General features: G+C 42.4%; 1 protein-coding gene across 11 annotated transcripts in view; it reads left to right on the top strand.

Moving 5' to 3' along the window:
• The window catches only part of auts2a (activator of transcription and developmental regulator AUTS2 a), a 241,271-nt gene that overhangs the window by 92,376 nt on the left and 136,355 nt on the right, over positions 1-12,540 (top strand). For all 11 annotated transcript variants that reach the window (XM_028421270.1, XM_028421267.1, XM_028421265.1 and 8 more), the window contains exon 4: positions 7,000-7,101. In XM_028421270.1, coding sequence (XP_028277071.1) covers positions 7,000-7,101 — 102 coding nt within the window. The remainder of the gene's footprint in view (positions 1-6,999; positions 7,102-12,540) is intronic.

Genomic DNA, 12,540 nt, shown 5'->3' with positions numbered 1-12,540 from the left:
CTATATAGGTTGTCTCTTTTACCCACAACAAGGGTACAGTGGTCTGCTTTATTCCAAATCATCGCTTCTTCTCCCTCTCTGTGAAATGCTTCGGTCATTCTGCTGTTTTTTTTTTTTTTTTTTGTAGAAACGTGTTACAACGAGCACTCTGCTGCTATTCCTGTAACATAAAAAAATCCTCTTTCTCTAAACTAGAAGCATTTGTCTATCATATTACCACCACACATGAGCCTCACACAAGGCTTGACCCAGTGTTAAGTGTCTGCTCTAAATTTCATTGCCTCCATCTACTGGAAGGCCTGCCAATATACTGGCAGTGAATTCCTAGAGGAAAATAAATGGCAATAAAAAAGAGAAATGATAGCCCCGGCAAGCCGATAGGAGAGGGCTGTTTCTCTGCTGTCTTTTTTCCATACCACTCTTTATTGAGGCTGCCCAGCTCAGGGGGCTGTGATTTGGCACACTGGTTGTGACTTAGTTGGAAGCCTGTAGTGAAGTGACCAAACCATACAGCATATTGAAGTACTGGGAATCTGTGTATTTATTGCATGCAAACTTCTTTGATAGGCAGCATCATCCAGACACTTCTCAGTTTTCCATTGCATTCTGGGAGTGAATCCATCTCCTGGTCTGCTTTCTGTCTGCTGTACATGGGGAATGTTAGAGCTGAGGGAATTGAAGGTGCGTAAAGTGGGCAGGATGGTTATTTTATTGCCACGCTGGGCTACTATAACAAGATGTTCCAATATGATCTGAGAGAGTAGAGGTCTCCCACCGCTCTTATATTCTCTCCTCCACCTCATCACCACCACCACACATTCCACCTACTCAGTTCATTATTAAATCTGGGAATTGTCCCCATAACTCAATCCACCAGACTACAACATTATATGACCATTTGTGAGAAGGGTGATTGCGACGCAGGACAGAGGATGGATGTTAAAAGCATATTGATTTGTCTGTAATGTCGTCATAGATCAGAGATTTATGGCAATATATAAATGCAGCCTCAAGCTCTAGTAGCCTCTAGCCTGCGGTGGAGGAAATGGAGTCCTTAGCATGACTGATGAGATCAAGACGGTGCTCTCACCCCCACCCCCTCCACCCCACCCCAACCTTCTATATGAGCTTTCATTTCCCACTGCTGCCCTTCTCAGGATGCTCTCAGCCTCCGGCCGATACGACTAGTCCTCAGTGGCTTCATATCTTTGCTTTAGATTCACATTCCAGCACAGAGGCTGGAAAAGTCTGAGATTGGTTCAAGTGGCTGCATTCAGCATTGTTGATCTGTCCCCTGCTAAAAAAACGTTGTCTGACAAGGTCGCCAGAGATCAGTGATGCTGGAGGATTGAAAGGACATACAGATTCTCCGTAGTTACACACCTTGCTAACTGCTCAGGGTGACTGTGAGTGACATCTCGACGACAGGCAAACAGCAGGCTGTAGGATAAACCTGCCAAGGATTTTTACCATGTTATTTATGTCAGTGATGATAGAGCGTGTGGCATTCATGCTCCAACTACAAAGATAGAAAGAGGTATTAGGGGTTATTATCACACTGTATGCCTGTGACCTCTTTGCACACACAGCGCTAACAGTAAACAAATCTGGGGCAATGGAAGCCAAGCGCTGATGCTCAGTGACAGGCTGTGAGCGAGGGTGGCAGAAAGGGTTATAGGTGACGAGAGGGCCAGGCGGGGCTCCTGTCTATGGCAGTTAAAGCAGCTGGGCCTCAGAGCCAAGCACAGGGTCAGAGCCAGGCCACGCTGGTGGGCTCACACACACACAGCCACTGTCAGAGGGATGACGTAGACAGGCCCTGACGAACCCACAGCCCCTTTTTTTCACATAACAGTCTAGTCTGATAAAGCCAACTGTGACTTAAACAGACCCAGCAGTTTCCAACTGCTCATGTCGACCAGCCGAAGGGGGTGTTACTAGATGGGCTCACTGTGAGGCTGATGGGGCTGTGGCTGGTAGGGATGTAATTAGCAATGCTTAATGTGGTCTAATGTTTGGCAGTGGTGTAACCTAAGGCTATAGCAATGCGACTTTATAAAGTCGACAGAAATTCTTTAGGTCATGAAACTCCCCAGCACATTAAAAGCCCCATTATATAGACCTCTGAAGGTAGCATAACGGAGATATTCAAAGTCTAGTCAGTAGAAACTGAGGGGATTTCACAGTGCTGCAGGAAATAGACAATTTATTATCAGCAACAGAGTCGAGGTAGTGGATTATCTATAAAACTTTCATGGTTCTCCCTCAGTGGCAAGCAGCCATAAAACTTCCCAAATGAGGGACTTGTTAATTTACTTGTTAAAGCAAATTAAAAATTTATAAGTGCTTTTAGGTAAATGAGATCCTCTTTCATTGCTGCCCTAGTGGGATTGTCTCTGCCAGATCCTGAGAGGACAGGTTAGCTGTTGTGAAAGCCACAGAAGAACAATAAAAGCCGCTAAATTGTTTCAGGTTTTATTACCTCCGAGCTTCGCAGCTGCTGTTGTGCGTAACTAAGGGAAACCAGGAGCTGATGGCTACAGAACCCCACTGAGGCCAGTAGAAAACCTAACCCAGTTCTCTTCCCCCCTTTTTTTTCTTTTTGTGGGATGAAGTATGGTGTGGGGGTAGAGTTGCTGGGGCAGGTTGGTTGTGTATGGCTCTGTTTAAACAGGCCTTTGTGGTTTGAAATGTTTGTAGGCCTGCTTTTGTGCTTGATTGCATTGAGTCTGTAGTGTAGCCCTTGAGAATAGGTCAATACACTTGTAAAATTCCTGGCAGAGGTAAGCATTTTTCAGTAAAAGAGAAAATAATTGACTCCACAAGACAGTTTTTTTAAACTTGTTTTTCTTTCTTTCTTTTTAGAGCAATGGCGTTAAATAAGTAATTTCTATTTTTTTCTCTGATCATGGAATGTACCTCACTGTCTAACAGCATTACCTTCAGCTGTTCAGCAGTGCTAACAGCATTTGTGAAAAACACAACATTCTGTATTGATTTTGTTTTCTCTCTAATGTGAAATTAGGTATTGTAAAGAACAAGCATCTTGTTCTTTAGTACACATCTCAACATGATGAAAGCAGAGTACTCCTTAGTGAATGAGTAACTATACAACTTGCACTATGACCCAGTTCACACTTGTGTAATCAGTCTGGAACCGGATTGATTTTCTCTCAATCTGAACAGCACAAATTATTTTTGATTTACTGAAATCTGGCTAAGGTCTGAACGCAAATGCGGCTAGCGACCATACCAGGTTCATAAAGCAAACAATGCATGCTCACACCCTGTCTGACCATGGTCTGAATTTTACGATGCAACACCTAGCAGTTTGGAAGACAGCAAAGGCGTGTGTGCAATAGCCGGGTTTGAAAATATAAGACTGAATATATCTGGCAGTCCAGATTTGATCAAGCTCTAGCTGGATAGACTTTCCATAGTCTGAACGGGGTCTATGAGTTGAACCTATTTTCGAGGCCTGTCAAGAAGAAGAAGTCTTCTGCCACATTATTGGAAATGTCAAGCTTTAGAGAGGAAATCATGCACAGCTCATATCTATTTATATAAACACACACATTTATGATAGCATACTTTAGTATATATTTCTGAAGTTATCTTTTTTTAGTCTCAAAACATAAATCTCAGAAAACTGCTGTTTTTATTATGTCTGTTCAAGTGATTCAGAAAAATAATAGGAAAAATAATAGGACAGTTATGTCACAGTAACAGTAATTTTTTTTTTTTTTTTTAAAAAGTAAAAACTCTTGGTACATGACCCGCTCCCTAAAGTACAGTTGAGTCAGGGTGCCCTTACAAACAGCGATTCTGTTAGCAAGCATTTAAATTAAAAATGTATGTTTTCACAAATCAGCACCCTGTCATGGAGCTCAGAGCACTCGTGAAAATGTACGAACACACGAACATGCAGGAATCTGTGTTGCCACAGTAACGCAGAGTCTTTACCAGCTGGTGGTGACTGGGCTGGACCTCTTTCTTCTCCATACATGATAGTTGTTCTACACCATCTAGCCATGTAGTTACTTAATATTTACATGAAAGCCATAGCATTACTGCAGCATGCATAGAGTGGTGGTATTATGCTAATAAGTCAATAAGTCAAGTTTAATACAGCAGGTGTACCTGCTGTATTAAACTAATTCCAGTACAGACACTATAATTGTTGTTGTTATTGGGAATGTTGCCATCATATAAATATGTGTAGCCACAATGGTTTGAATAGATAATATAAGCAGTGACATTATGTTGTTGTTTTCTCTAGAGTGATCGATAACAAATATGAAATGATTTCACATACTTGCCGGCTGGACCATGCTGAGATTATGCTGCTTTCTTCTAAAACATCACACTGACTGCTGATTGAAAACAGTTGTTTATTCTCTACTTCAGTAAATTCAGACTGGTAATAGAAACTAAGAAAAAAAAGCATTATCCCTTAACACTGAACAGATTGTAGGAAAACAATACCTCAGTATGTGGAAATTAATGGCAGATGCACTTACTAGTGGTTAAAATGTTTCATTAGATGCTAATGTCTTGCTGTGTCTTTAATTGTTGTAAAATTAGCCTCTGGAATATTAAAACCATCTGTTTGTTATCTTCCTGCAGGGCTAGTTCTTACACAGGCTGAGCAGATAACAGTATGGTCATTAAATAAATACATCTGTATTCTTCAACCTGTGTTTTAATTCATGCATTTATGTTACTGCTTCTGCACGGTGCTCCAGTCTGGGAATCTACACATCTCAGGTTGCTGCTTTACACCTCTGCTGAGTGCGGTGCACTGGTGTTCATTTCACACAGCTTCAAACTGAAGTTTAAAGGCCTATAAAACATATAGAAAATGACTTGCATGCTGTAACAAGTGGGAGTGATCAGATCAGAACGGATCAGGTCACAGAGACGGCCCCTTGCACCCACACACACATGGGCTTCTCATTTAGATTTATCGTCAGACAGCAGGTCATTAAATTTCAGCTTCACTGTTTGATGGCACTGACCACCACCATTCCCTCCATTTACTTAAGACATCCATTAATCACGCCATAAAAAGAAATGAATCCATCATCTGAACCTCAAAACGGAGAGAGCGGATGAAAAAAAAAACACAATTCTCTGAAGTAATTTAAGGGAGCTCAGGGGGAAATTAAAGAGAACAAGCTGAGGGATACGTTTTCAAATAGCTGTGTAATCAGGTCCCGAGCTATGTAATAGCCCTGAAAGATGAGCCGCACTTTATTGGAATGTCTTTATTAGACATGTTCTTCAGACATTACACACAGTGAAATTTGTGCAAGATTTCTGATTTCATAGAGTACTTTCCCTCTGATAAGCCAGGATACAGATGACATGATTATGTGGTTTTACTACTGCAGAGTCAGTTTGATACCACATTGATTAATAAAAGACAAATCTCTCTATCTCTCTGCACTCGCCTGACTACATCCTTTATAAGCCTGCCATATATGAGTTTGGGCAGTTACTATTTGATGGAGGAATCAGTCGCAGCTTTCAGTTAGTTGTCCCATTTTTGTTTGTGTGCACATTCATAAATGCATGAGTGCGCTGGCATGTGCTGCCTGGTGTTGTCAGCAGGGACACTGGCTGGTTAATAAATATTATAGGTCAACATGTTTTGATGAAGGAGCTGCAGACTGGGGCATAAACAGCATCCCTTGCCCTTTTTTTTTCAAGGATCAGTTCACAGGCCGGGGCGGATGAGATATTATTCCCCTTTTCTCTCGAAAAATATGTAAAATCCCTTCAGACAAACTGGCATTTACAAGGAAAAGAGAGAAAATGTGCCCTGGTTTTTGTGGGAATAAAATGTGTTGGAGGTAATTAGTGCTATCACAGCACAGGGCATTGCTTTGCATGAGCCTGTGCACAGGCCTTTTTGGGTTCTCATGTGTGCTCCCCAGCCTTGTCTCTGACACACACACATACCCAGACACCTGCACAGACACACAGTCAAACAGGCCCATCAGGCATTCCCAGTGCTGAGACTCTCTTATCACGTTCAGCACTCTGGCGAATCCACCCGCCTTCCTCCCATCATGCAATTCTCCAAAGGAATAGGATTCCTTTCACACCGCTAATGGCTACAGAAAAGGAACATTTTCATTTTAATTATCTGCTCAGCTCAGGGGTTCTTTTGGTATTCCCCCACCTTGTGTCCTTTCATCACTCTAAATGATGGCCTATACCTGAAAGCAGACGGAGGGGTAAAGTAAAAAGGGCATAGTTGTGTCGCTTTCCTCCTGTGCAGGAGATTGAGGGAAGGGTGTGCCATCATCTTTCAGTCCTATGTGCAGCACCACTCTCTCCTTTTCCTTTTAGATGGCGGAGCAGTCGTTTACTGCACTGTCCCATAAAACCTGCTTTTTATGTGCTTTGAAATGAAACCTGGGGCATTTGTCTGGTCTTGAAGAAGCAGCATGGACATCAATTGCAGACTTGGACTGGGAGTAGGTACCCCACCTCATCCCACTCTGCTTCACACTCCCAAGAGTCTTTTATTGTTCTCCAGATTCTGAAGGGGCTCAGATGCCCACTGATTGGCACGTCCTCCTCTTTATTCTTTTCATTTTGCTGCATCTCAAACAGACCGTCGAGAGGATGACACTTGCTGATCTCCTGCTGCCTCAGCATGTGGTGTCTGCTTGGAAAGGATAGTAGCGGCTCCATTTGAGGTTCTGGAGGGGTCTTTGTCCCTGTTCTCTGTCTCGTGGGTTGAGAGGAGTTTCATACTGCGAGATCAGATGGCGTCTTATCATTGGCAAGCGGAGTGATGGCTACTGAATAGGCTCAGAAACATGACAGATTTACAGAGACATCGCTGTAGCTCCTGCCAGTTCTCACATATTCATGAGCCGAATTCAGTGGGATGCCTTCCCTAGCCAGTGCTACCCATGTGTCAAGCTTTAGTGTTAACAGTTGTGCTTCATGTTATTAACCCCTTTGTCTCTCTGTGTTTTGTAGCTGAAGCCAGGGCAGAACAACTGTAAGGACAGTGACAGTGAGAGTGTGAGTGGCGAGTCCAAGCCTTCCATCAGGAGCAGCTCCAGAGACAGACTGACAGATGTGAGTACATTAACAAAACAAGCTCACTGTCTGACAGCTCACTGCTTCACTGGTAGTTTGAAGTTCTGTCAGAGCTTATTTGAGCAATCTGTTCAGAGTGTGTCATTACCATTCCATATCAGTGCATTAGTCAATTTAGCATATCAGTTTAGAACGGATACAATTAGAAACGAAAGTCTGAGCAAATATTCTACTAAGTGACTTAATAGGATTTTTTTTATTCACATGCCTTATCTAGGTTCTTGGTTTTTTGGCAAATCAGTAGAATTTAATGTCCACTATTTATAAAAAATAGAAATGTCTGAGCCTTTGAATTATTACACTCACAATGATTTCCCTTATAGTAATAAGGCAAGGAAAGTAATACTCAGCATGGATCAGAAATATTAAAAAAAAGAAAATCCCAATTTATTTATTTCTAAGTGGTAAATTGTTTATTTCCCTTATTGTTGTTCTTGTCAGAGGCAGTGCGAGAAATATTCCGGAAATACCTACATATACAACTTCATATCATCTTACCTGCTCTGTCTTGACACAAGGAAAAAAAAAACTTTTACGGAATTATATTATTCAAATGAATCACTGTGTGCTTTAGGTCAGTGCTTGTACCCTCTGTTTTAAAATGGGTGAGTCTTAATCTGTGTGTTGAACTGTTGACTTGTACCCACTGTTACACACAGACTAAAAGTAAGTTTTTAATGTGATATAACCAACTTTGACAGGATTTATTGGGTGAGAAAGTATTAAACTTGTACCTCGGAGGACCACTTGGTAACTCCTTATGTCAGCGGTGCACTCTCACAAATTTCTGTGAAGAGCACTATGTGCATCTATACACATGCACTCTCTCTCTCTCTCTTTCTATGTCTCTCTGTCTCTCTCCCTCCCTCCTTGTGACTGAAACAAAAAGAGACACCTAGGTCTGTGTTTCTTGTGGATGAGCTGAAGGCAAGTATTAACTGACAAAAGAAAGAGCGGCTGTGTTGTCCCTTCACCCCCTGATATATTCCAAGATGTAAAGCTAGCATGCTTGAGGGACCTTGCTGCACAGACAGCCACCCCAGCTCTTTGATTCGTGTGGAGATTCTACAGCGAAGCGATCAGATATCTGGCCATAATTAAAGCTGTCAGTTGTGAGGCAAGCTAGTCTTTGAGAAAGACATGGCTGAACAACTGAAGCAAAACTGATTCTGCATGTAGCTTTACAATGCTTGACTAGGCATGAAATGAAATAAGTAATTTGATGTTGACAACAGAAATCGAAATGATACTTGCTGATTTCTGTCAGACTGTACTGTGGTGTCTGTGCAGTACACTGAGGTTTGAGCAATGGACCTCTAAAAGACTAATACACGTGTGATTGTCCTATGCAACCATAAAACAACCCTCTTTTTCAAGACCCACTGTCACTAAATATTAAACCAAATAATTTTGACCATGCACAACTAGTAGTATAGTATCGATACATGCTTAGTGTATATAGCTGCTGAGAAGATTTTGATAGAAGGGTTGCATTAACTATACCACTTGTTTTGCACTGTTTCTACCTGTTTTGTTTGAAATGGCAACTGTGTACTGTGGCCTGTCTGCTTTGCCAGTTATTTCCCTTCATTGTAATGATTTTGACAGTGACAGACCAAAATGTGCTTCTACAGTAGCATCATGGTATAGTCTACTCTTATTGCTTAGTGCCTACAAAGGAATTTTATGAAACCTTTTTTCAAGTTCCAAATTGTTCCCTGTTCATTTTGTAAATGTCCGGCTTTCTTGAGCACAGTTTTCCCTGCTCCCATCTCGGTTTTCAGAAAACATCTATCGCCTGCTCTCTATAATCACTTCCACCTGAGCTGGCATTTCAGACATTGAGTACACTCAGGAGAATAAACGGAGCAGCGGCCCTGGTTCCCCCTGCTTCATCTGGTCAAGACACCCCACAGGAGACTGAGCGTGTCTTCAGAAGAGCTGCTGAAAGCTGGGCAGCTTGAAGACAGACTTTTAGACCCCATGTCACTTTAGATGGTCATACTGTGTGAGGCTTCATCTCCAGTCCCCACAGGTTTCTGAACATGTCCCCTCCAGCCATGCTGTAAAAACCCACTTCACACATCACAAGAGGTGCAAGTCAGTGCTGTGCAGAGCTGTGTTCTCTAGAATGAAGCAAGAAAAAAAGGACACAAAAAAATCAAACTGTTGTGCGCCACAGTCCATTTTATATAATGTATATCTTTATTCTACTGTTCCAAAAAATGTCAATATATAATATTTACTTAAGATAGATTCATGCTTTAGTAATTTTAAGGCAGGTAGTGTATTCTGTGCAACAGCAGTCCTGTGCTTACCCTGCTGAAATGTTAACGCTGTTTTGGTTTTAACACTGCCCAGTGCAGCTGGACTGCTCCTGCAGTTCAGCTGCACTGAGATTAGAACGCGAAAACAAAGAAAAAGCATCTAAGTCACTTGTTAGTACCAGGAGTAGTGTAAGGCAGGAGCTAACTTTGACCCAAACTGTTCATTAGCCCAACAGTTCGCTAATGGTATTTGCTGTAGCACTCCCTTCCCCTCATGGAGGGACTACGCTCCGATGAAGCAGATGAACTGAGTTTGCCGACCGGGCACTGGCTGGCAGGGAGATAGAGGCCAGAGGAGGTCAGGCCTGGCAGCTTCCTCTCTCTCGCTCGCCTTCCCTCCTCACTCCATCCTGCCAGCTCATTAAGGCCTACAAATGGCACATCAGCTCGACTGTGTTTGCCTCAACCCCAAACCCCAGCTAAATTGGCAGGCTTAGCCGCATTTGCTCTGAAGCTCAGGGTTCCCTTTTGGGTTTGTTTGAAGCCGACATGGCAGTCACCCCCCCCCCACATCCCCAACACACCCCACCCCTTCAGTATGGGTGGCAGGCATTCAGGCAGGCAGCAGTCCTGAGCAGAGGGAGTCTGCTGGATCAGCAAGGGCAGGGAGCTTGGGATGAATCACTCCCGTTTAGTCTCTGTGGCAAGGGGTGAAATGCCATCATTACCCGGCTGCCTATCAAATAAATTGGCAATTACGGGCCTGGGATTGCGAGTAAACAGCATGTTACTCCTTTTTTCCACCCAAGGCTCTTGATGAGAGGCGGGTGCAATAGAGAGAAGCTCCGTAGTACTGGGTCAGAGCCCGCCAGTCAGTGTTAGCCAGCCTGATGAGAGGCACAAGAGGCAGCCTATAATGAATGCACCCCTATCAGTGGCCATTTTTATTCAGCCTTCTGCTATATCCTGTCAAACAAAAACAGAGGTGATACTATATATAGGTGAGTATTATGAACAACACCTACTTATAACATATACAGCAGATTACCTTGTCGTAGGATAACGTACAGATTTGTGTGTTGACCTGGTTAAACTGATTATAACACTATTATTCATACTAGCATTTTGTTGGAGTTACTCCAGAAGGTTTTGCATGTGGCTTTTTCAAACTGAAATGAAAATTTGAAAATTGTGGGTTCCTGAAATCCATACTTGTATGTCCTGGCTCCTCTCAGACAAGAAGGTTTTCTTGTGGTGAGCTCTTTTAAAGTTGTTTTGTAATGAAACATCTGGAAGTGATATTGTTAAAAGTCAAGCACACAGTCTTTTGAAGCGGTTTCAGCCCAAACATAGCTGAAGTCTCTCTTACGGCTAGTAAAACTGAACTCAGTTATTACTGGCTCTCTGATGAAAACATCACGGGCTTTTCAGAGTCCTGTGTGCATGTGGTGAAACCATTTCAAATACTCAAATTACAGCTTTTGGAAACTGATTAATGTCATAGAGTATACTTGTTGTTGTAAAGATCACTCTTATGATTAAATCTGCTGGAGCGTACCAGGAAGGCACATAATGTTTTGTCCTTGACCTCACGCACAGTCCCTCTTGCCTGACCTGATTCTTACTGTCCGAATGAACTGCTTATGCAATATGACCAGTACCAGTCTGCATTACACTTCATCCATCCCCACCACATAAGTACATTCTCCAATTATTTCCTGACACTCTGATGTAAATGAGGTCACAGTCCCCCTACATGTCCAGATATGCTGCCCAATTTGCTTCGACACAGAACTTGTAATTGCTTGCATCAATTATCTGTCTCTTTCTCTCTCTGGCCCTCAATAATTTGAAATGTTTCTTATTAGAGACATGAATTTAGATATGGAAGTAAGAATGTTGTACCTATAATTAGCTCATTATCTTGGGATCATGCTCTCAGTCAAGGCTGCAGTGTGTTAGTAGTGACGCTGTGAAATGAGCAGCAGATGCAATCCAGGGACTATGTTAACGCAGTTTGAAATTTTTGACCAGTTTAATCGACTTTCAGACCAGTATCATATTAAAATTTGTTTTGTGTTTTTTTCCTTTGTGAAAAGTTAATGCAATTTTTACCAAGCAGCAGGTTTTGGGGCTGAGAAGTTAAGGCCAAGTGTCAAAAATAGCAGTTCACTGCTCCAACAGCAAGTCAATCCCCATAGACAGCCATGTTAAAATTCACATCAGAAATATTACAGGTTTACTTACACCTTAAATGTTTCAGATCATCAAACAAATTTAAATATTATACAAACATTTGTGAACAAAATCTAGTTTTTATCTGAAGGGAAAAAACCTACATGGCCCTGTGTGAGTGAGGAGTGATTGCTCCTTAAACCTAATAACTGGCTGGGCCACCTTTAGCAGCAATCAAGCGTTTGTAATAACTGGCAATGAGACTTTCAGCACTCTGGAGGAATTTTGGTCCAATCATCTTTGCAGAATTGTTGTAATCCAGCCACACTGGAGGGTTTTCAAGCATGAACCCCCTTTCATGCCACAGCATCTCAGTCGGATTCAGGTCGGACTTTGACTAGGCCACTCCAAAGTCTTCATTTTGTTTTTCTTAAGCCATTCAGAGGTGGACTTTCTAGTGTGTTTTGGATCATTGTCCTGCTGCAGAACCCAAGTGCGCTTCAGCTTGAGATCATGAACAGATGCCCGGACGTTCTCCTTCAGTATGTTTTGGTAGATGGCAGAATTCATGGTTCCATTTACCACAGCAAGTCTTCCAGGTCCTGAGGCAGCAAAACAGCCCTAGGCCATCACGCTGCCACCACCGTTTTACTGTTGGTATGATGTTCCCTTTCTGAAATGCTGTTACTTTTACACCAGATGTGGGACACAACTTCCAAAAAGTTCAACTTTTGTCCCGTCATTTTACCGAGTATTTTCACAAAAGCCTTGGGGATCATCAAGATGTTTTCTGACAAAACTGAGACGAGCCTTTATGTTCCTTTTGCTCAGCAGTGGTTTTTGTCTTGGAGCTCTGCCATGCAGGCCATCTTTCTTATGGTGAAGTCATGAACACCTTAACTGAGACACGTAAGGCCTGCAGATCTTTGGATGTTGTTCGGGGGTCTTTTGTGACTCTTTTGGATGAGTCGCCACT

The sequence above is a fragment of the Parambassis ranga genome, chromosome 14, assembly GCF_900634625.1.
Source record: "Parambassis ranga chromosome 14, fParRan2.1, whole genome shotgun sequence".
Taxonomy (NCBI): Eukaryota; Metazoa; Chordata; class Actinopteri; family Ambassidae; genus Parambassis; species Parambassis ranga.
Note: the sequence above shows the minus strand (reverse complement) of the source record. Positions and strands in the feature narration are given on the sequence as shown.